This window comes from Lagopus leucura, unplaced genomic scaffold (genome assembly GCF_019238085.1).
Source record: "Lagopus leucura isolate 7727_CA_CO unplaced genomic scaffold, USGS_WTPT01 Super-Scaffold_73, whole genome shotgun sequence".
NCBI classification, from domain to species: domain Eukaryota; kingdom Metazoa; phylum Chordata; class Aves; order Galliformes; family Phasianidae; genus Lagopus; species Lagopus leucura.
Genome location: NW_024962252.1, coordinates 93,307,444 through 93,330,338, shown reverse-complemented (window position 1 = coordinate 93,330,338; position 22,895 = coordinate 93,307,444). Strand labels below are relative to the sequence as shown.

The 22,895-nt window shown below is 48.2% G+C and overlaps 1 protein-coding gene across 2 annotated transcripts in view; it reads right to left on the bottom strand.

The window, feature by feature from the left end:
• The window catches only part of GALNT14 (polypeptide N-acetylgalactosaminyltransferase 14), a 63,243-nt gene extending 45,959 nt beyond the window's left edge, over positions 1-17,284 (bottom strand). For both annotated transcript variants that reach the window (XM_042888337.1, XM_042888348.1), the window contains exon 1: positions 17,058-17,284. In XM_042888337.1, coding sequence (XP_042744271.1) covers positions 17,058-17,186 — 129 coding nt within the window. In that variant the 5' untranslated portion in view covers positions 17,187-17,284. The remainder of the gene's footprint in view (positions 1-17,057) is intronic.
• Between the last annotated feature and the right edge of the window lie 5,611 nt (positions 17,285-22,895).

Below are 22,895 nucleotides of genomic sequence, written 5' to 3'. Positions count from 1 at the left end.
GGGGAATTTATTTGCAAATCAGGAGACGCTAAGTTGCAGGAAGATAAAAATGACAGATTCATTTATGTGATGAAAGGCCAGATTTTGTTTCCAGGGCTTTGCTAAGGAGAAAGGTCTCATCGCATGTTCATGAACCAGCACTTGCTGTACCAGCAGTGGTGCCAGGTTAAAACATACCCCCATGTCCTGCAGGCAGCCTGGGCCTGAGCTTCACATGTGAACAGTGCTCCTTGTCTGTCATCCTCTTGTTTCCATGGGGCAGAGACAATGCATTGCACACCAGATCACAAGAAGTCCCTCTGTAAAAAAATCTGTCTACCTCTGTAATTTCCAGCATGATGGAAACAGAACGTTCTTCCTCTCTGTGATGATAGAGAAGAATGCTTTTGCCTTTCTCCACTCTTCTCTCCTAGACCTTTCTAGCAGGCACAAACTTCTGGTCTTATTGGAAGAAAGTAATCTTTTCCTGCCCTGCTTTCATTCAGTTATGAATGTTCTATCTCCTGTATTTCCCCATTCTCCATTAGATCTTCACTTATACATTGCCCAGAAGGAGCCTCGCATAAGAATGTCTCTCATATCTCTCCCTTCAAAGAGCAGAAACCCAATGTCTTCTTATCCACTGCATCCCCCACTATGCATGAGGCATGAGGGTTCACAGATGCAATTACTTTTGCTTTGCCTTTGCCAAAACCACGCTAAGATGTCAACTCTTCTTCCAGTCTTTGGCAACATGCAGTAGAGCTGCAAGAACAGAGCTTCCACTTCTCTGTCTGTCTCTCCTAAACCCAAGGTTCTTACTGCTGACCTCTAGAAGCAACACACAGCTACTGACTCCCTTGATGCTCTTCATCCCCTACCGCTCCCCAGAATCAGGTGTGCACATGCAGCTGTAGAGGAGCACTTTACTGCACAAAGATCAGACTTTAATTTGTTAAAATAATAAATTAGTTCACAGGCTAGCCTGACACATGAAGACAAATCCTGTATAATTAAAAAGGAAAGGAAGCCGATTATATGCTCCTGGAGAATATTGCTGCCTGCTTCTGTTTTATTTATACGTTACACTGTATAATGAGCTGAATATTTAGGAGGTCAGCACAAACCAAGCTGCTGACTGGAGAAAAGAGAATACCCAGCTCTGTCTGTGCCTGAAGGCACACAGTAGGAAGGAGAGGATTTTCAGTCGTCTCCCTCTGTCTGCTGCTCCCTCAAGACCCCTCAGGTCTGCTTGGCTCAATTGCTCATTCTAAACTACGTGCGCTTGGGCAGAGATTTTCTCAATAAGCTTTTCCCTCGGTCTCATGTCTGCAGCCCTATTTCATCCCATCTCTCTCCCGGTGGGGTTTGTGTTTTCCCAGCTCTTGTGGCTGGTACTGTTCCCATCACTAAGCTGATTTTTTTTTTTTCTTCCTAATTTTAATAAAACCACATCCTCCAGAACAGAGCACTTCCAGGCAATGCCACAAACCACCCAGAAAGGATGAGCTAGGTCAGTCCTTATCACCCCCTGCCTGCTGGCACCTGTGAACCCTTACTAATGGGTCTGCCAGCAGCAATTAGGAAAAATGAACTTGGGGCAGGTCCTCCCTCAGGCTCAGACAGAAATCACTGTGGGATGCTGGGGGGCAGCACTGCTGTTAAGAGAGGCTGTTTGCACTCTGCCTGTTAAATCATCCTGCAGTCTTGGTCCAGCTTTCATTCCTCTCTCTGCCACAGGTTTGAGAATGTGTTGCAAAGGGCTCACATCACCACTACGCTGCAAAACATTGCAGATCTGTGAGCTGCCTCCAGCTACAATGCACATAGCAGCTGTGTACTGCCCAAGGTTGTCTCAGTGTCTCTATCCTGCCCTGCTGTGACAGAGGGCTGCTCAAATTCCATGGTCCCCCATCTTTCTCCACAGCAGCCCTGCCTCACAGCCAGCTGCTGCAGACACTCACCCAAACAACATCTCACCACAGACAAGTCTGATTTCAGCACAGAAATCTGCCCTTGACTCTAGAAGTTTTTTCCAGTGTGATCTCCCTTGGATGGACCTCTGCCCCTCCTCAAGGAGAGCATAGCATCCAGGCATCCCCACTGGAATACACAACAAGACCAGTATAACAACCGAGGATGAGATTTGGGATACCTGTCATTGCTGCAAAGAATCTGATACCTACCTGTCCTCCCACAGCCCTGGGCAAATGATGCAGACAGCACTCTCTCCAAGACAGGAGAGGGAAAGCTGGATATTACATAGTGGGGGGACATAGAAAGCAGGAAAGCCCTAGGGTGGTTCTTCAAAGGTCAGCAGCAATTACACAGTGCTTTAATTGGGAAAGAAAGGAAGGTAGCATCCACCCTTGGTCCTCCACCCCATCTTGGCATCATCAGAAGTCAAAGGCATTTGGGAACAGTGCAGACCCATGGGCCGTAAGTAGGGTAGCAAAAAGGAGATATTGCAGAAGCAGGCGACATTTGTTTTTCTTGTGAGCCATTTCAGGGCATACGGGAGCTGCTTCCCAGCCATGAAGGTCAAAGCAGTCTTCCCATGCTTCAGCAAGAATGGCAGCTGATTTAGTATTTAGGAGCCCACAGCTGCACTCATTCTCCAGCTGAGCTTTGCTCTTCTTTCTGCATAAATGCCAAAGGTCAGAGCAGGAAAGGGAGGACAAAGAAGCCAGCAGCTCCTATGCTGCTCTGAAATGACCCCTATCAAGAGCCCCTGTGCCTGCTCTCGGAAAGGATCTTGCTGCTCACATGCTTGGCATTTGTGACCCAGTGTGGCCTCTTCACAGCAGCAAAGGCAGTGGTAATCCATCCAGTAATTGCTTCCATGGCGATCTTCACACAGCTTTAGATACTAATGCTGCTATCTTTCCCCTTCCAAACCACACAGCAATGAAGGGTGATTGGTGGCAGCCACATGTGAAGCATCATTGCCAGATAAGGGAAAGTGCCTGCAAGGGAGGGAAAGCTTAGCCTCTATTTTACCTGGTTTTATTCTGACAGGGTGGGGAGGGAAAGAGGAGATTAGAGAAGATATATTCAAGCAAAATAAAATAATTGCAAATGCACAAAGCACTTATATGCATTGCGTTCACTGTCCTCAGCAAACTGACAGAAAGTCCCACATCTCTGCCAGCTAATTGCTTTTGAGGAGCAGAGTTTTACCAGATGGGCACCCAAGGCAGAACCACCTCCACCTGAGCCACTGCTCAGCAAGAAATGCTGTCAATCAAAGCTCCTGCACTCAATTCCCAGCTCTGGACAAGCCCCAAAGTCCCCCGAGCTGAGCTCAGTTTCCATGTCCTTACTATTAACTCCTCTGAGCACCATCCTGCTGAGTAATTCCCAGCCTCTCCCCTCTTCTCATCTTTGGAAAACCCTATATTGGGATTAACCCAAATTTTGAGCTGAGTCACAGGCATTTTGCACAGAAGCAAGTGTTTCTGTAACCTGTGTTGGGTACAGAGCCAATCCTTGACATGCAAGCAGAAGCAGATGGAGCTCAGGTCGCTGCCACCATGCTGCAGGACACTCATATCATCACCCACAGCCCATCCTCCCCAGAATTCCTCTCGAGGAGAAATTGGATATAAAACATTTGTGACAGCAAGAACTGATCTAAACCTTTGATTCTTGGGTACCTGCTGCCAGAATGTTTGCAAGATCCTGGAGCTGGCAGTAATGTGAGTGACAGCACCAGAGATACAGAGGCATAATTTAGAGCATGTGTGTCAGGCTAACCTTCATCCATCTCAGCTCAGTAATAGGGTAAAAAATACCCTGGCTATTGAGGAATGCATCATAGCAAGGTACTGTGAACTAGAAAATAAATAAGCCTGGTCAGAAAGGACTGCAGGAAGGAAGAGTGCCAAGGGCTGCAAAGGGAGAACCTCAGACACGCCAGCGCCATGCAGAAGGGCCAGTCCAGTGGCTGGCAGCAGGAACCAAAGCTTGTATTGATGCCTGAGAAACATTTTAGGATAGACTTGCCCCAGAAGTGCACCTTGAGGCCAGTGAAAACTGTCTGCCATAACCTGCACCTGATATAGACAGTTTCTGCAGTGAAAAGTCAAAGTCCTTCAAGTGCTGCTTTATGACACACATAAGCCATCCTGCCTACCTTAGAGAAGGAAGCAAAGAGAAGAAAAAAAAAACAAAAACAACAGGTAATTAATACAATAATAAATAACCTGACATAAATAACCTGACAGCAAGGTATTTCATGAAACAAACACACAAAGCATTTTGCCATACTCTGCCTCCACTGGCTCCAGGGCTGGGCATCGCAAGGATGCCAAGGGACAATGCCAAGCTCAGCAGTGGCAGGGGGTGACCCAAAGAGGTTTGGCTGCCTTACAGCCTCCTCTACAAGTGTAAAATCATCCCTGCAGGGAGGGAGGAGATGGTGCTGGGAAAATCACAGCTTATTCTGGAGCAAAGGCTCCCTTCTAGCATAGCAAAAACATCTCCTTGCCTAGAGTGACAAGACTGGAAAGGATTTTCCTTCCAGAAAAATGAAGGAGGAACAATGAGTATGGATGCAGTAGATGCACACCAAACTGAGGGCCAGCAGAATTGCCTGCTTTGCACATTCCTCTTCTCCCAGCCTTTGCCTTGTCCCTTCACCAACACTCTTCAGCTCTGCTCCAGCACCAGGACATCCCCTGCTTCACCAATTCTCTGACACAAACTACAGAGCATCTTCTAGCTTTCCTCCTTTTTTATGCATGCTGGCAACACCTGAATGTGATCAATAGTTCTGCACATATCTAGAAGCCAAAGGAAAAAAAGAAAAAAAAACACACACAAAACCAAAAAATAAGCCTACTGCTGAGTTACGTGGTGCAGCAGACTCCAAACACCTCCAAAAAGCATGGGGATCTGGACAGAAACCAGCAAGCAGACACTGAGCTTTGTTGTTATTACTGAAACAAATATCCCCAGTCTGGCACCGACTCTCTCTCACAGACACACAATCCTCTGCAATAAGGAACACAGGATTCTGTAGAAATCAATCAAGAAAATGTAGTTTTGATGGGCAGTTACTGCTTGGCTGATATGGGACCAAGCCTCCACCCTTGGCCTCGTCCCAGCCCTACATGCTGCATATTGGGAAGGGCAGTGCCTGAGCCAAAACACCGAGTGGGCACACAGGTGGCTGTGGGAGTCCCACCACAGCCTGCAGCAGATGTTTCTGCCCACACCAACACAGATGTCTGGGGCAAGGCACCAGAAATAGCCTGCTACACAAACCAAGACTTTTCCTCCCACACAGAGAGAGAGCTGTAACGCAGAGCCGCCGAGTACAGCTGAGCGTTTGAGTGCATCCCTCTTTTTTGCAGTGGAAGGAATAACATCTCGACAGAAATAAAAACTGTGACGGTGGATTGTGCCAGCTCAGCTGGGAGCTGTCAAACATCTGTATTGTAGAGCCTTCCTTCTCTTGGTCTGCCAGCAACCTCTGTGTCTGCTCTAAAGCAGGAGCAGCAACGCTCACTCAGAGTCATGTGAAAATTATATTTGCAAAGCGCTCGAAGGCTCAGCAATGAGGGAGGGTTCACCATGCATTTCTCCTCACTGACCCTATCCTCTGCCTCCCAACTGCAGAAAGAGAAGCAGGCTTTCAGCAAAATCCTCGTGATCCTAAAATGCGAATGCAAGGTGCTAAAGTGAACCAACAGAGCAGGATCAAGGCACATCAGGACAATACATTCCCCAAATTGAGAAGGGAAAAACAAAACCCAGCGTAGAGGTGGGAAATGCCACCTCCTGCAGCACACCTGAGCCAGCAAGCCGCCTTTGGTTCGGCTCTTACCCTCTGCCCAGCACCCCAATGAAGATGAGAAGCACAGCTGGAGAACAGCTGGCCAAACCCCACAGACTGGGATGAGCTTCACCGCCAGGACACACCACCACCCCCTTATCTCCTGAGACACAAGTGGCAATGATGAGTAGAGGGAATTGAATTCTTCTTCATGATTTGATAGAAGGTTTTGAAGAGCTGGCTGAACCAGAGACAGCAGTGAAAGCACGAGGGACATCACAGGTGAGCAAGCGTTCCAAAGCAGCAGGAGAATCACAGAATTGTCAGTGTTGGGAGCATGAAGAAGGCAACCAGGACATTTATGAAGAGCTCTGCAAGGCTCATTTTAAAACATTCCCTTTGCCAGTGCAAATTAATATTTGAGCAAAAAATATTACAGAAAAAGTCAGTTGACTCATGAAGAGCAAATACACTAAACATAGAAATCAAGTAATCGATGTGCAAAAGAAAAGGGATTTTAGTCCTGCTCTGAGCACAGCTCTTGTTGCAGCCTTACACAGGAGCCACCACGTTGCTTTAAGCCCTGAAGCAGCGGCAGCAGATGGCAAAGCTTCTCCTTGCTCCCCAGCCATGCTCCTCTGCAGCAAGGAGTGGGGCTGGCACAGGGAGCTGCCCCAGCACTGCTGCAAGCTGAGTCTTGGAGTCTTTACACTGGCTCTAGTTATTCAATGAAGGACTGACTGTAGGAATAGGAGGAGAAAATTATCCCACGCACAGCCTGATGTTTTTCTCCACATGCTGCTTGTTAGCCTGGCAAACAAATAGCGATGCCATAAATTGCTCTGAATGTTTGCTACGGTTGTTCGTTTGAAATGTTCCTTTACCTCCCTTGAAACACAGCTTTTTTCGGTTTGCCTCCCATGATTACAAAGCAATGAGATGGGGAGGACTGATGCTCACAACCTGAGTATCCCCAGTAGAACTCATGCTGCATCCACAGTGAGCACAAACCTCAGCAAGAAAGGAGAGATCGCACCTCCAACTCTACTTAACAACTATGAGACAGGCAGAAATTTAGGCTACAGATGTCACGGCCATGATGTTACTGCCACAAGCCAGGTCCTGCCACTAAAAGTTGCGTTCACCCACCCCAAAATCAGCTCCTGAACTCCTCCAGACTCCTAAATCACACAAGGCAGTAAGGGCAAACAAAAAACACCAGCAAGCTGATTCTGGAGGATTTTGGTGATCCCCAAGCAGAGCACTGAGTGTCTAGAGACTGTCTATTGAGCTGAGGGAAAAGCAACACAGCTCCTAGCAGGGTTCAGCCCATACTTTCCACTGAAGCTTCAATGGAAAAAGTCAGTGGGAAATTCCCAAAAGAGAAAGGCACATTTCCAGAGACTGTGAGATTTCATATTATTTTGCCTGTTCTAAAAGGTCAGATAAAGCATCATGGATTTCCTCCTCCCAGGCAGACACCAACATCTCAGCTGATAAAGCCCCAGAAGCCACAGGATGCCCCTGTGCTCCCCAAGGCACATCAGCTGCTCACCTCCCATGGTGAGTCTGTCCAATCACAAACACCAAATTTGCATACATATTGGCCCTTAATACTAGCAGAAGCCTTAACCCATCATTTTTATTCCTTGTCTCAGTGAGAGAGGCTTTGTTTTGTTTTTAATCACAGCGTCCTCACACGCTACAAAAACAAATGTAACAACATCATGTTGCGGGAGTCGAAATTGGAAAGTACAACTGCCTATCAGTGAAAATCAAAGCAGCTTCACTGCCAAAATGGAGCGAAACGCAAAAGAAAGCTTAGATAGAGAGGAGAAAAAGTGGAAATAGCATTAGTAGCATACTTTAATTCATCATAATCTGAGCGAGACCGGTAATGACACTGGAAGGTGAGCCACGCGCTGCCCACTGAGACTGAGATATTCATGAGAGCAGCTGGCTGTCAGCTGCTGCCTCTGCACAAACATAACGAGTGTAGGGCCTCTGCACCCCATCCCTGTGTCCCTGTGGCAGCTGGGGTTGGGCAGTTGGTGGAAGAAGATGCTCCATCCTCCACCTGGCCAGGAATTGCTTTTTGAAAAGCAAGCACAAAACCTCAGCTCCAAGGCAGTATTTGGAGTGGGTTGGGTGTTTTTTTTTCTTTTTTTTTTTTTCTTTCTTTTTTTCTTTTATGAAAGCATTGTACGAAAATGATCAGCTCTATTTAACAGGCTGCTGAGACATAGTAATGTCATCTTCTGCTATCCTGGCTTCTAATGATTTTATTAATCCAATAGCTGGAAGGAGATGTACTCAGCAATTCTGCTCTGTGCAGTTGTATTCTGCTCAAATACAGGTAGGAAGTGTGTCTGAACAGCAACGGGTAAGAGGATATTGAACGCCCATCTTTTCAGCCAGATATTGGCTGGAAATTGAGTTGCAGTGCCGTTTACTGTGACTGAAACCAACCGGATTTGATTCTCCCTTCCCAGAGAGCGCAGGCTCTTGAGAACCACAAAGCTCTGCTTTGGGGTTCCCTCTTCTCCACACAGCAAAATCGCCACCAGGAATAAATTTCCATGGGGCTTACAATGATCCAGACCAGAAATTGAAACAGAGAGGGAAACAGCACAGCTGTGCCCTTTGCACATCTGTGGTGATCTGTCTCGCCTCTGGCAGCTGGAGGTCTCCAGGCAGACGTTGCAGCTCCTGCTCAGGCAGACCCAGGGAGATGTGGCAGGTCTTCAGGGGCACCCCTTGCGATGCCCAATTCACAGGACGCAATTTGGTCTTATCCTCCATCAGTTGTCCATCAAATTGTGCTGCCAAGGGCACAGAGACACTTGTGGTAACACTGCTGCTCACCTCTGACACTAGATGCCCACTGCACCAGTTGGCTACAAGCAAATTCCTTGCAACTGATGCCTACTCCCAGTGTTTACTACTGAGAGATCCCTCTTTGCCATGAGACTTTTTTTTTTTTTTGCCACTCATTTGCCTTCTCTCCTAAAACCTGGGTCCTCACCGGGAACGTGATTATGAGCACCCACCACTCTCAGTTTCCCAACAAGCAGCACCGCAGTGTGAGCAGCTCTGAACTCAGGGAGCCTCCTACCTGCACTCAGCCAGGTGTTTCCCCACACTGCTCTCTCTAACCAAACCCAACAGGAGTGATTAACCAAGAGGTTCCTTAGTGATCCCTTCATCAGGGCTTACTTCATCCAGACCCCTTGTAGGAAAGCCAGCGAAGAAAGGCACTTGTGGAGATGTCAGACTTCTGTGGGGTGGGTGCAGTAGGGAAAGGATGCTCCCCAAAGCAACACCAAGCAGAGCTTGCTTGCAGGGAGCAAATGGGGAGCAGCACATGTAATCTGGGCTGGACTGGGCAATTTTATGATAGTCTACTGCTGGTTCAGCCCAAAAAGCTTTATCAAGCCATCACTCCCCACATACTGCTCTGCCACGTGTGCCTGGCTCAGCACGCTGATTTGCAGCAGATACAGCCTAGGCCTGACCCCAAGCACCAAAAGAATTACGTGCAGCTTCCTTGTATAACTTGTTCTCTCTGGCATGTCCTCAGAGCCCCTCCAAGCGTCCTTGCCATCTGAAAAGAGGAGATGCTGTGTGCGACAGCACCATAGGTTTGTTAACCTGACCCCTGTCCAACTCCTTTTCTTCACAGCAAACATGCTCTCAACCTGTCCGCAAGAGGTTTGTCTCCTATCTCGTGTCATGGTTCTGAACCCTTTCCCTGCACATTTTGTTTCCTGAAAAAAAAAAAAAAACAACCTCTGTCACTTGAGATACCCAGGAAAAAAAAAAGGAGATGGGCAAAAGAGAGAGATTTAATGCTGCCTTTAAATCTCCTGGCTGGAGGGGCTTCCCATGCTATGCAGTCTAGCACTGGCAATTTAATCATCAGCGTAATACTTCTGCAAACAGCAGCAGACAGCAGAGCCCGCAGGAGCAAACGGTCTCTCTAACAGCATGAATATTACAGGCACTTAACAGCCCTTGTAATCTCGCTGTGGCTCCCATGCAAGAGCACAGGCAGGCAGCATGGCCGCAAGCACGAACCCTGGCCACCAGGTGATAAAGCTTCACGGGGTTCCCTAATGCAGCATCCAAAATCAGCCCTAGTGAGGAGAAAATGAGTGTGGAAATGCTGAAACCTTCAACAGATTCATTTCCATATCCCTGCACCTGTGACACACATGAGAAGGATTTGGGGTGGGGGGGCATTTCTGGGCACTGTATAAATATAAATGCTTCTCAGAAAAAAATATTGTGCTTTTCAGTTTAAATGTTAGCCTGTTTTCAAAGAAAAAAATCCATAACTAACCTTTATTCTTTAACATTTTTACTTTGTAGTTGGATGAATATCATCCTGAAAAATTTCCCACAGGAAAAGTAAAGCCTATGGCTTCAAAGGAGAGTTTCTGGAAATGGGGAGGAAAGTGGGAGCTGCTCTGCTTTATCTTTTCTGATACAGCAAAGGTTGCCAGCTCTTCCAAGATGGGAACAACATAGAATCATAGAATCATTAAGGTTGGAAAACACCACTAAGATCATCATGTCAATGTCCGACCCATCCCCACCGACCATATCCCCTAGTGCCACCTCTCCACAGTTCTTGAACGTGTCCAGAGATAGTGACTCCACCACCTTCCTGGGCAGCCTGTGCCAATGCCTCACTGCTCTTTCTGAGAAGAAATGTTTCCTAATATCAGCTGTGAGATGACTCACACACAGTTTGGCTGGCCTCATGTTTGCTTGCCCAGGTCTCATCCCCACCTTAGTCTCAGTAAAGCCTGTGCTGTAGAGAAAGGAAATAAATCGTTGGCATCTTGCTCACACCTTTAATTACTTAGCTGATATTGATATAACACTAATTGAAGCAGAATAATCTTTTCTCTCAAATAAGTGTGCTCACACAGGCATGACTGAGATTAAACGACATACATTACACTTGGATTAGTTCATTTCCAGCTAATGCAGAGACAGACCCCTGTGCTGAACCCATGGGTGCTGCCATACAGCCTGCTGCCCCAGGACAGCAACCACAGCCTACACACACAGGGCTGCTCAAAAAGCCAAGGGGCTTCTGGAGCAGGTGTAGAAAACAAGGGAAAGAATAAGTTGGTCTGCTTCTGATAGGAAACCCTGGTGACCTTTCTAGATATCAGTCCTTCTCCGAGTCTTGGGGCAGTGACTGCACACTGGGCAGTAAAAGCCTCTCCATTGAGTTCAGATATTTTAGTTTTGCCCCAGGAATATCAGCAAACTTGGCAAAATGAGAAGCCTTAAGCCCTATTCTGCACAAACGTGCAATGCACAAGATCAGACCTGTGAAGTCTCTGAAGATTTCAGGATGTTTGTAGACTTGACTGTGACTCAAGTTGTGTCCAAACTCTCCATGTATCACCTCTACAAAGGGGATGCATGCTCTTATTTACCCAGGAAACTGTGCAAGTGCAATTATTATTGCCTATAGAGCTCTCAGCTACCAGAGCATTGAGCAGCCTGCACGGAAGTGAATAATGCTGTATGTACCTCAGTAATGGGATCTAGGGTCAGCAGGGAGAGGTAAGGAGAAAAATAAGAGAAAAACACAGTGGGCATTGCAAACACAGCAGCTCATGCCCACTCCTTCCTCACCACTATGCAGGGGAGTGTAAAAGGAAAATTTGTCTTGCTTATTCCATAGGAGAAACTAAACCACGTTGTCTTGTATTGCATATACTCCACAAGCACACAGCAACTGTCATCCCAAAGCACCCCAAGTTACCAATCAGGCAGAGTAGAGTGCCCTGAATCAGAGGGAAAAATGCTTAAAAACCAAACAACAAAACAATGTTTTAATAACAAGGACTGGCACAAGCCATGAGCACACTCTTTAATCCCAATATTTTCTCCCTTATACCCAATCACAATTAAGGAAAATTAAATGTGTAAAAGTGAGAAGGTCTGTACAAATAATTCTCAGCATGAGGGGGCTGCAGTCAGTGCTTGCCCTGCTGAACATGCCTTCCTCTTACTTGCAAGCCATGCACCTCAATAATGTGCTATGAGGTGTGTTTGTAACTGTCTGATGCCAGCAGTGGTCCTTGAGGAGGAAATGATGTGTGCCTAAATGCAGACAAAGCCATTCAGAAGGCTGGGACAAAGCAGCCTTGCTCTCCTCAGTGGGGCCAAATTGCATCCTTTGGACGTATTCCTTCAGCAGTTTCAAAAAATAATAATCGTGCGTCTCTATTTCCTTTGCTTTGCAAACAATGTTTAGAGAATAAAAGGTGATTTCAGAGTCCATTTGTTTCGCAGCACATAAGCCCTGCTCTCCTCATATCGCTTCCCAGTCAGGTTTACTGCTGGCATCACCAACAGAAAACTGAGGAGGTAAAGACTTAAAGCCCTCAGTCACTTTGTTATAGAATCCAAAGGAGGGCAATGGAGATGAAGAAGGATGCAGATGAGGCCTCATGGCAGCTGCAGCTCAATACAGGGAGCGGAGGGCAGCGCTGAGCTCTGCTCTCTGGGGTCAGTGATAGGGCCCGAGGGGATGGCATGGAGCTGTGCCACAGGAGGGTCGGGGCTTATGGACAGGGTGGCAGCCATGTGGCTCATCTGGGAACGCACACAGGGAGCAGAGCAGTGCTAATTTCGAGACGGGCCTGACGATCTCCTTGGCTCACACTTCCTACAGCACCAACTCCTGCTGAGACAAGGAGGGTGGGAAATCAATTTAATTGCAGCCTAGTAAGCAACTGTGCTAAGTGTCACTGGCAAAATCGGAGCCTTTCACTGTGAGAGAAAGGGGAGAACGCTGCTTTTTTATTGCACAAGAAAGTGAATTGAGAGCAAGCCCGTGCGACAGTCATCTGGCCCTCACGTCTTCCTTTAAACAGGAAGAAGGCAGCAAGAAGCAAACAGCCAGTGCCAGAGCTGCTCCAATTAACAGTCAATCCAGTGCACCCTTTGTTGTTGCACTACACATAATTACTACTTCATGTAAACATCTTTCTTAACCAGATCTGACTTTCGCTTTCTCCCCAGACGCATCCTTGTAATGGGCTTCATTTGCTGGGCTGCCTTGTGCAGGGAGCTGGCTATGGCAGCATTTCTCACAGTTGCAGTACGTTGCTTTTGCATCTCTATGACTTCTCCCAGACTTGCTTTTCCACTGGCAACGATAGCAGAGCTTGCACCCAGTCACGCAGAAGCACCACGCTGGCATTCCATGGACTGCCTGATGCCAGTTCCAATATCATCCACATAACTCCTATGTTCAGTTGCACACAAGCCTATAGGGAAGGCTGGTGTGTTTTAAGAGCGAGCTTAAATGATGAAAAAGAGTGGGGCCCAGCACCTCGTGTGCTGGCTGCTCCAGCACTGCTCAAGCACACCAACCTCAGGCCACTGCTTCCCTCAACAAATGGGCCAATTCCATCCTGTTGATTTCCCTGGGTCTGTACAATTGTACTATTTGCAACTCTGCTGCTCCCAGAATGATGCTCCTCCTTTTGTATGCCTGCAAAAGTAGCTCAGCACACCAGCCCTGCTGTACTCTGCCCTAAACTTTAACTACTGAACTTGCAGAGGAAAGGCAAACCTCTTGTCCCAGTGCTGTGGCATGCCCATGGACTCAGCATTGCCATCTATAACTCCGGCCCAGCAGGCTTAGCTCCACTTACCTGCAGAGAGGCACAGACTGCACAACATGCTAGGAACCAAAGAGATGCCTGGGAAGAGCAGGAGATGCACACCCTGCCAGAACAGTCCTGGGCCCTGATTATATCCAAATAAATCAGGAGGATACTCTTATCATGGAAAGGATTTCATCCCATTTGTTCCTTTTATTGCATGCGTTGCTCTACAAATGTTTCAAATGCACTCCTGAACCCACAGCGCTCCTTGCAATGTCCTTTAGATGCTCTCATTAACCTTGTCACCCTCAGATGGTGCCATATCTTCTCTTAGCTTCATAGTTCTCCTGATGCTGATCCCCTCCCGCATCAATCCTAATTTAAAGCCCTCTCATCACTCTTCCCAGCTTACATGTCAAGAGATGTTTCCCCCATTAAGACAGGCATCCAGTAAATCTCTCATCTCAAAGACCCTCCTATGGTCATAAAGCCTAAAATTCTGGAGCATGCTCCAGTCCTGGAGGCAGGCATTGATGACCTGAGCTTTCCTGCTCCTTTCCCTGCCTCTCCCCATGTCTGGGGGTTTATGAGGAAAACACTGCTCTGAGTCCTTTAGGCTTCCCAATGTTTTTAACCAGCCACGTGGTCAAGCCAGCAGGGCCCAACTCTTACGTAGAGCTAAAAAATTAACAGGGTTTTCATTGCCAGTAAAAAAAATTAGTTATCATTTATTGTTCCTTTACACTTCAGAGTGTGCTTATGCCCAGAAAGCACAACTTTCCTCTTCTGCCCCTCTCTGGACCTACACAAACCACCAACTGAGCCCACTGAGCACAAACTTCTCTGTTCCACCTTGTTTCTCATGACAGATTTGGCACTGCAATCCCTTAATGGCTAAGATATGAATTTTTGCAGCGTAAAGTTATTTTAATCTGTTAAGTGGCTCCGCTGCTATAAAACTGAAAGGGATTTAGTATCTGGAGACCGTCAGCTGAGCTCCAGGTGCTGAATCTTTCTCGATGGCAATGATGCAGAAGGAAATGCAGGCTGCTACAAAGCATACAAACACAAGCATCCTTTTGCACGGAGACCAAATCCCATGGGGTGCTGAGCACCCTGAGCACTTGGAGCAAGCGGTGAGGAGGCAGCACTGCTCCTGCCCTGGAAGCCATCCCCATGCTGCATTTGAGCAGAGTCAGGAAGGAGCTGTTGCATTGCAAACATCGAGGTGAGCCACATGCATCTTGTTAGGTCACCTGCTCAATAGAAGAAACTTTTCATCCATAGCCTTTCTGCAACAACCCAGCCTGCAAATGACCTGCTTTGAGCTCTGAGCTGTGCTTCAGCCATCCATCAGTTGGAGCAACCAAGTCGGCATGCATGAGACAACGGCAGGGCTCTGATACAAAGCTGAGCAGACTCTCCCTGAAGAGGAGGCAAGTTGACTGAGGGGCTGCCACCTGCACCCTCAGCTGCCACCTGCACCCCCAGGGCTGCTGCAGCCCTGCACAGCCACTGGCAGGAACTGGCACGTGGGTGCAATACCACTGCTCCACATACACGTATCAGTTTGGGAATGTCTTTGTAATTAATCCCATGTATCAGCTCCTCTCATTATTTCTTAATGCAATTAAATTATTAATTTGTCTTTTTTTATTTTCTCCTTTTTTCTTCTTTTTTTTTTTTTTCCCCCTCCTTTCCAAAGCAAAGCAGAGCAAAGGGTCTGGGTGAGCATGGGCTCAGGGTTCCCACTTCCCTGCAGACCCATTTGGCAAGAGAGCTGAGTTCTCAATGAGAGCCTGGAGGGCACCAACCCCAGTTCACTTCTCTGGTTTCCAGTGCATCCAGCCAGCACACCACTGGGGCGGGGAGACAGATAACAGTACTATAAGAACAGGAAGAATTTGTCCTATGAACAGCTTCTCTGCAACAAGCTCCATGATCCTAAATGGAGCCCACGGCGCTGGATGTGAGCCTAACGAGGAGGCAACAAAGGTTAAACCCACACCGGGGTGGTGTATGGTGGTCACACAGCTGCAGAACGGGCTGCAATGGGAAAGGAGATGGAGGAACTGCTGCTGTCCTGGCGTCAGAGCGAGCCCAACTCCAAGGGGTTAACCAAGGTGGCACTGCATCCCTGCAGCCAGCAGCACATCACTCATGCCACTCCAAAGCAGTTCCCAACGCCAAAAATGTAATGCATGACAAAAATGAAAATCTGTGCTGTATCAATCTCAAGGGGATGCAACTGTTTTGATGGAAAATTCAGAGGAAATGAAGGAGAGGCAATTCTAGCAGTCAAATTACCGGAGTTACGGCAACTTGGCATTTGCAGCTTCAGAATCTGGGGGGCTGAAGTTTGCTCTGCTGGATGATGGGACCAGGCTGGCCCAAACGGTGGGGTGCAGTGAATGGGAGGGGGTTCTGCCAGGAGCCCCACTATTCTGCAATACAGAGCAGTGGCACAGCCAGGGCTGGGGCTGAGCCAAAAGCTGGGCTCATGTGAAGGAGAAGGCAGCAGCTCCTCTCAACAGGGCAGGTTTTATTTTTCAGGTTTTTAAGAAAATTTTTCCAACAGAAACCTATTTACATAAAAGCATGGTTACGGTTAAGGGAGCTTTCCAGTTCAGTGACTTATTACCTTCCCCTGCTTAAATAAATAAATGTACCTACATATAACTATTTTTCGGCCCAAATGTGCACAGATTCATTCCCCTCCGCTGTGGCAAAGATTTTTGAAAGCTTGAAAAACCCACTCCATCAATTTTATTTCAAAAAAAAAAAAAAAAAAAAAAAAAAAAAAAACCACGAAGAACCAATCACTCCTTTACATGAATAAAAATCAAACCAAGCTTTATGAGCTCAATTTTTTCCCCCTAGTAAAGCCGTCAGTTCACAGCTTCAGAGATGACACACGAATGGTGAGGATGCAGGCAGCGCACAGCTGCCTGGGGGGAGAAAAGGGAGGAACGGGGGGCTCACACCCCTGCTGCAATAAGCAGCCACCTCAGCAGACCTTCAGTTCGCTTATCCAGCCTAACCCCCATTCACTTCCTCGAGATGTACAGCAGTATCGCCAAGAGCGGGAGCCGATCCAGGTGCTTTCCAAAGTTAGCCCCGCTCCCTGCCCAGCCAACTCGTAGCCGTCATCAAAGCAGCGCCCCGGGAGCCCTGCAGCCTCCCTGCCTTTCGCACCACTCGGGCAGCGGGGCTCCTCGGTTTCCCTCTTTGATCTGGGTCTGATGCCCCGTGCGTTTCTCCTGCGCTGTCGCTGGAAGGTGCGCACCGAGACTCGGCAGCGTGCGAGCGCCGAGATGCTGAGACGCGGACGCCTTCCGAACTCGAATCACACCGGTGCAAACAGAAACAACGGTAGCAAACACAAAATGACCACAAGTACCACCGAGGCTGAAGATGCTCGGCTCCCAGGCGGGCACGGCGCTGCCCATCCCGTGGTTCCTTCCCATTCAGCGCGGTGCCCGGAGGTGCCTTGTGTCGGAGGCAGCCTGCGTGCCCCATCTCAGCAGCAAAGTCGGGCTCGGCAGCGGCACAGCGGGGATTTCCCTCTGCTCAGAGCATCAGTTCCCCGCCGGAGGAGAGACTCCGGCAGTGGGCACGGAGCTAAACTTTCCGCGCAGCGCCCGGTGCCCCCTTACCTCTAGAGTTTGGCCCTCGGGTCCCTCCGCCTCTGGCTTCCTCCTCGCCCCGAAGAAGAGGAGGAGGAGAGCGGCGATCCAGAGCACCCCCAGCACAGACAGCGCCAGGCGGCGGGTCGGGCGCCTCATGGCTGCGGGGGTTGGGGTGACGGGCAGAAAAAGGCAGAAGGGAGGAAAGAGGGGTCTCGACCGTCTGCTTAGGAGCCGGCGATGCGAGTCCCAGGCTGTGAGTGCGCTGCAGGGAAGGGAGAAGGAGGAGAGGAAGGAGGGGAGGGGAGGAAGGGGGAGGAGAAGGGAGAGGCGGCACCAGCACCACCGTGGGGAGGGAGGGGTGCTGGAGCCGGAGCCGCTCGCCCCTGGAAGGGGCTGCGCGGCCCCCCTGCATGGGGAGCGGTCACCTCGGTGTCCCCCCTCGCACACCGAGCCGTTTCCGGCAGCGCTGCCGAGTTGGCCCCCGCCGGAGCCGCGCTCCTCATCCCTGTCCCGGCCCGGGGGTTGGACCGGTGTTTAACAGCACGCACGGGAGGCTCAGACATGATGGGAAGATTAATTTATCCAATTGAAACAGCAGGGGGAATTCAGGTAGGTGGAATTTAATTACTGCGTTTGGATGAGAAGATGCGAGTCTCCAGAGCTGTCAAGAGCACTTAGAAAATAAAATCATAATCATCGACACGGAGCGGGGAGGCTGCTGGTGCACCATCAGCCCTGCCCCGGGGGCGCTACCTGCCGGCCCCATACAGCGCAGACCCAAGTGGAGTACCGACACGTTGCCAAGAGAAATCAAGCATCGTACGGTGCTGGGAAAGAGTTGCCTTGCCCGGGTGTCCCTTCTCACCTACCTGACCCGCTGCTCTTCCACACTGCTGAAAAGCATTGCAGCAGCTGAGCTTTCTCTTGCAGAAGACATTAGCGAATAAATTAACTATCGAAGCAGATGCGAGTTGTTTATGTTGGTACAGAAACTGTAGAACAAACCCCATAAAAGCAGGAACCTGTGCATAAAGTAACATACGGAATGAATTGAAGATAATATGTCAAATGCTGGAAAGTGAGTGAGTGTTGGAGCTGCTGCTGATTTATCAGGACCTGAGGGAATGGTATGGGGCTGTGTCAGTGGAGGGATTGGGGAGGTGATGGAAAGGCTCTGCACCAGAGGGCAGTGGGCACAGCCCCAGTGCTGGAGTTCAAAGACCTTTAGACAGTGCATTCAGGCTTAGGGACTGGGCTGGTGTTGTGTGAAGACAGGGTTGGAGTCGATGATCTTTGTGGATCCCATCCAACTGGCTTGAACCCATTACCATGCCCACTAAGCCATGAGACATCTCTGCCCAAGTCTGGGGGGAGCCCGCAGGTGGGAATAGCTGCTGCTCTCTTCCTCAAACTTCTTTGCACTTTCTCCTGAAAGACCACGTGTGCCACATGCTTACAGCCACCTGATAAACTTCCAGCAGCTGAGGTGCACCAGTGATTGCTCTTCACACAGCTTGGAGTTCTCTCATGTCACATCTACCCCAATTCTTAGGCTGGCTGCTCACATCCTTCCCTCTGACCTCTCGGGAGCAGGAATCCCTTTCAAACCAAGAATACAGAATCATAGGATAGCTTGGGTTAAATCATCTAGTTCCAACCCCAGACCCAGGTGATGGAGATCCAGACCCCAGTTGCATCACAGAGTTGGGTGACAAAGATCTAGAGCTCAACAGTGCTGGAGATTCAGATCCCAGTAGCATCACAGAGTTGTGTGGCAGAGATCCAGACCCAGTGGCATCACAGAGTTGGGTGATGGAAATCCAAGGGCTCATCTCACCCCAGGCAGAAAGGAGCTTCTGGTGCTCTGCTGGCCCAGATAAGGTGACCCTGGCTGCTTTGTCATGCAGCATTCCCTCCAGCGTGTCTCCCAGACTGCACCCCACATTAGAAGGCAGAAAAGCTTTTCCAGAGAAAGGCATCTGGCTGTTTTCATTAAGAGGTGGATTTAAAACCTCATCTTTTCTCTAGTTCAGACTTTCTGAGGAAACCATTATAAAATATAGGAGGAAATACAGAAAATATCAAGAAAATACATTACAAATTAGATTACAGGAAAGATAATAAATAGGCTGACCTGACAAAAATGCAATCAGATAATGGTCTCTTATTACCTTGAGAAACAACTCCCTCTGCTGAGGGAAAGCTTTATTAGCAGGGCTCGGCGTGGTGATGAACAACTCCCTGCACCAGTGCCTGGGAAATGAGTGTCTGTGGAGATACAGCACTGCACAGTGAGTGGTAAAGAAAGCTGGGGTTCCTGTGCAGGTGTGGGCACGGAGAAGCTGTCAGCTTGTTTCATCATGTCAGTATTGCAGAATTGATGCAAAGGGGTCATCTGATGAGAGCAAAACCAGGGCAGCACTTTGGAGCGGCGAAGGACCTTTCCCAGGGACAGCATGGGGTGATGGCCCTTGGGCTCCTGCCTTTAGGCAGAGGGGGGGGGGAGGGAAGAGCAACTTTTCTTGCTATTTCAAGTACAGAGAGTGGATCTGTAAAGCATGACAAGAACATTTTCAGACGTCATCACAGCATCTCTACCAAACAGGCTGGCACTGCAGTTTTTGCTAGCAATATTCCTGGGCTTGAGCATCCCGTTCACATGTGAGATGCCACCCACAGAGAAAAACACCTTTGCTTTCTGAAAGGATGGGAAATGCTCAGGTTTTCATTCCTGGAAAACTAAAAAGGGCATAAGCAACAACATTTGAAAGGCAATTAGAGGAAAGAATCAAAATTCACTGCAATTCAAAGTGGTATGGAGGCCCTGCTGGGTAGCACAGTGTCCTGCAGCACAGAGCAACTCCACATGAGGCTCATCCTACACTTCTAGCAGGTAAGTGCCAGGAGAATTCAGTTAAAGTTCTTGGATTGCTGTTGTTTGTTTTTTAATTAAAGAAATAGTATGAGCTTTCTAGTTGTCCGTCCCCTCCGCCCTGTTGAGATGACAGAAGTGTAGCTTGCCCTACACCAGCAACCTAAGCTTTCAAAGTTCAAACACGCGCTCAACTTCTCCACATGGGAAATGGTATCACCTCTCACTTCACCACTACCATCAAAAACGGGAGCAGAGGAATTCTCGTGGTCTTTCTGCCACCACTGGAGTTGCAAGCAGGTCTTTTTCAGTAATAGTAAAGGACATTTTTTACCTTTTTAATTAAGTCACAAGCATTCTTCTCTAGCACACTCTCCACAATGGCATCTCCAATTAATTAAAGATTTAAGCTGTTCAGGAAAGGCTATGCATAAGATAAATATAAATAAATAAAGAGGGGAGCTGCATTAATAGCGTTTGTTAATTGAACTTCTCAAGTCAGCTGCAGGAATACAAGCTGTTGTGCAAATAGAAGGGAAGCAGCGCACTCTGTGATGTTCACCTGCAGCTCCCACCTTCAGCCAAGCTTGTGTGACTCTGATGGATGGAAGGCACAGACACGGCCATTGGGAGCCTGGAGGAGCCCCCTCTGTGCAGGGAATTTGTGACAGATGACCATGAGCTCTGGGAGACGACGCTGTGGCATGCAAACATGTGCCCCATCCATCTCTGAGAGAAGCAGAGAACCCTACCAGCAAAGTGACCAACCCCTCTGTTACTCTATGGTTAATCAGTGCTTTTATCCTGCTGCAGAACCGTGCCTCTTCAACATGTTCAGGACCATAACTGCAGTTTGGACAGGTGGCATTAATAACAGAATAGAGAACAAGTCAATGATCAGTGATGGAACGGTTAGCCTGAAGGAAGCCTTGTCCTTATGTCACCTTTAATACTTCTGTCTTTATGTGTGCTGGTGTTAAGCAGAATTCAGGGCCAAATCTTGATTTCTGTGACACGTAAGCATAGGCAGATGCCAATCAGAACGCAGGCATCCATTAACACAGCTGGCAGTATGCAGTGCTGCACCAGGCTTTTTGTGGGAAGGAGCATTTTCACAGCTGGATGCCACCTCTTTGTCCTAGAAAGATATACATAGGAAAAAAATCCCTAACTATTAAGCCCTCCTTTCCCCAAGGGATTTAAAGCCAGAAAGAATGAGCCACACATCACCTAACTTCTGTAGATTTCAACCCCATTATTTGTGCAGGAATAGATGTTTTTTCTATACAGAATCATATGCTTTAAGTATAAAGACAATGACTGCTATTTGATCAGGCCATCTCCTGTTCTCAAAGCAAAACATGCTAACAACTAGCTCCTTATCTCTTTGAAAAATAGGGAAAAGACAGCAGCTACACCGGGCAGAAAGCAGACATAACCCAAAGGTCCTTGCGTACTCTGTAGACACACAGTGCTAGGAATCCTGCCCACCTACAGGGGGAACAATCCTGTGCACTGAATGCACTCAGGTGGATTAAATATCTCACTTCCCATCACCATTGTTGCTGGTTGGAAAGCAAAGCAGTGGCTTGGTTTACCCACTAATTAATTACATGTATTTATTCTGCTGTTAGTGAGCAAGAACAAGTTTGAAGCCCAACAGCATTATTTTCCCTTCCCGATATAACACCTCATTAATGCCTTCAAATATGTTAGAATTTGTCCATGCCAGAGGCTCTTGTTGGACCAGAACAATCGATGCAAACAGAGCAGGTAAATTATCAGTCAGAGTCCTAAGAAGTGGAACTATTTCCATTGGGACACCATAATGACTCCTGCCAAATGGGCATATCAACAGATGGTGGTAGGAGCAAGGGGAAACTCCATGGAGGAGCAAAGCAGACACACAAAGGATGAACTGCATCTTGATTTAACTGCACGGAGCTCTGGACAGCAAGACAGGCTCTGAACAGATCAGGCTGTCCCATGCAGGAGGGATATTTCACTGAAAAAATGGTGTATGGGAGATAATTGAAAGAAACTGTTCCAAAGTTCCAGGCTCTGATCTTTTTGCAGTAATGAGCATGCAAGTAGATGATGCATATGCATGAGAACATAATTAAGAGTGGTAAAACCTGGAAGATTTTCAAATTCCTTAGCAATTACCAACTTAAACACACAAAAAAAATTAAGATAGCCTTATCCCCAAAGGAAAGCTGCTGTTCAGAGTGCCTTGCCTCGTTACAGTCAGCTTGAACTCAAGCAGCAGGCTATCTGGGGGGGCTGCCTGCTGCAGCAGCAGGTCCTCTCCCTGGGATGGAGGCACGATGCTGACATCCTTCTGCTCTTGCTGAGACAACTAAAATGGTCCCCAAATGCTTTATCAGAACAAAAATAGAAAGAGGAGGGTGTGCAGTGCTGGTGGCTTGAGCTCCCCTGGTGCTCTGTGGGCCTCTCTGGTGAGGAGCATCCACGGACAGATCGCTACCCTGTGAATGCACGTTCACTACATAAATGTGGTAATTATGCTGAAAATTATTCGCGGCAGAAGTGGCAGTAGGGAAATCATTTGCATGAGAAATGGGGATTATTCATGTAAATAAGTGCGTTATTTGTTTACAGAAAAGATCAAGCCTTGCCTAAAGACCTAGAACACGGGTGCATGTAACAGCTCACTCTTGCCTGCTCCTCATGCCCTCTGTCTTTGGCCTTATCACATTTTTCTAGCAGGTATAGCTTTGTTTTTCTCATCACTTCATTTTGCTGGAGCACATGAGCTCTCCTCAGTCCCTCCCCACAGGGGCATGGAGGACCTCTTACCAGGACAGGCCCCAGGAGGGAGCAGCTCAGCTCTTCTTGTAAGCCAAGGGAAACATCCCCAGTTGATCCCAGCTTCCACGAGCAGGCAGCACTGTGGGGCCACACGAGGACTCGTTGCTTCTATTTGCTTCAAATAATTCATTTGTTGTAGATTTACCCCACGGTAAGACCTC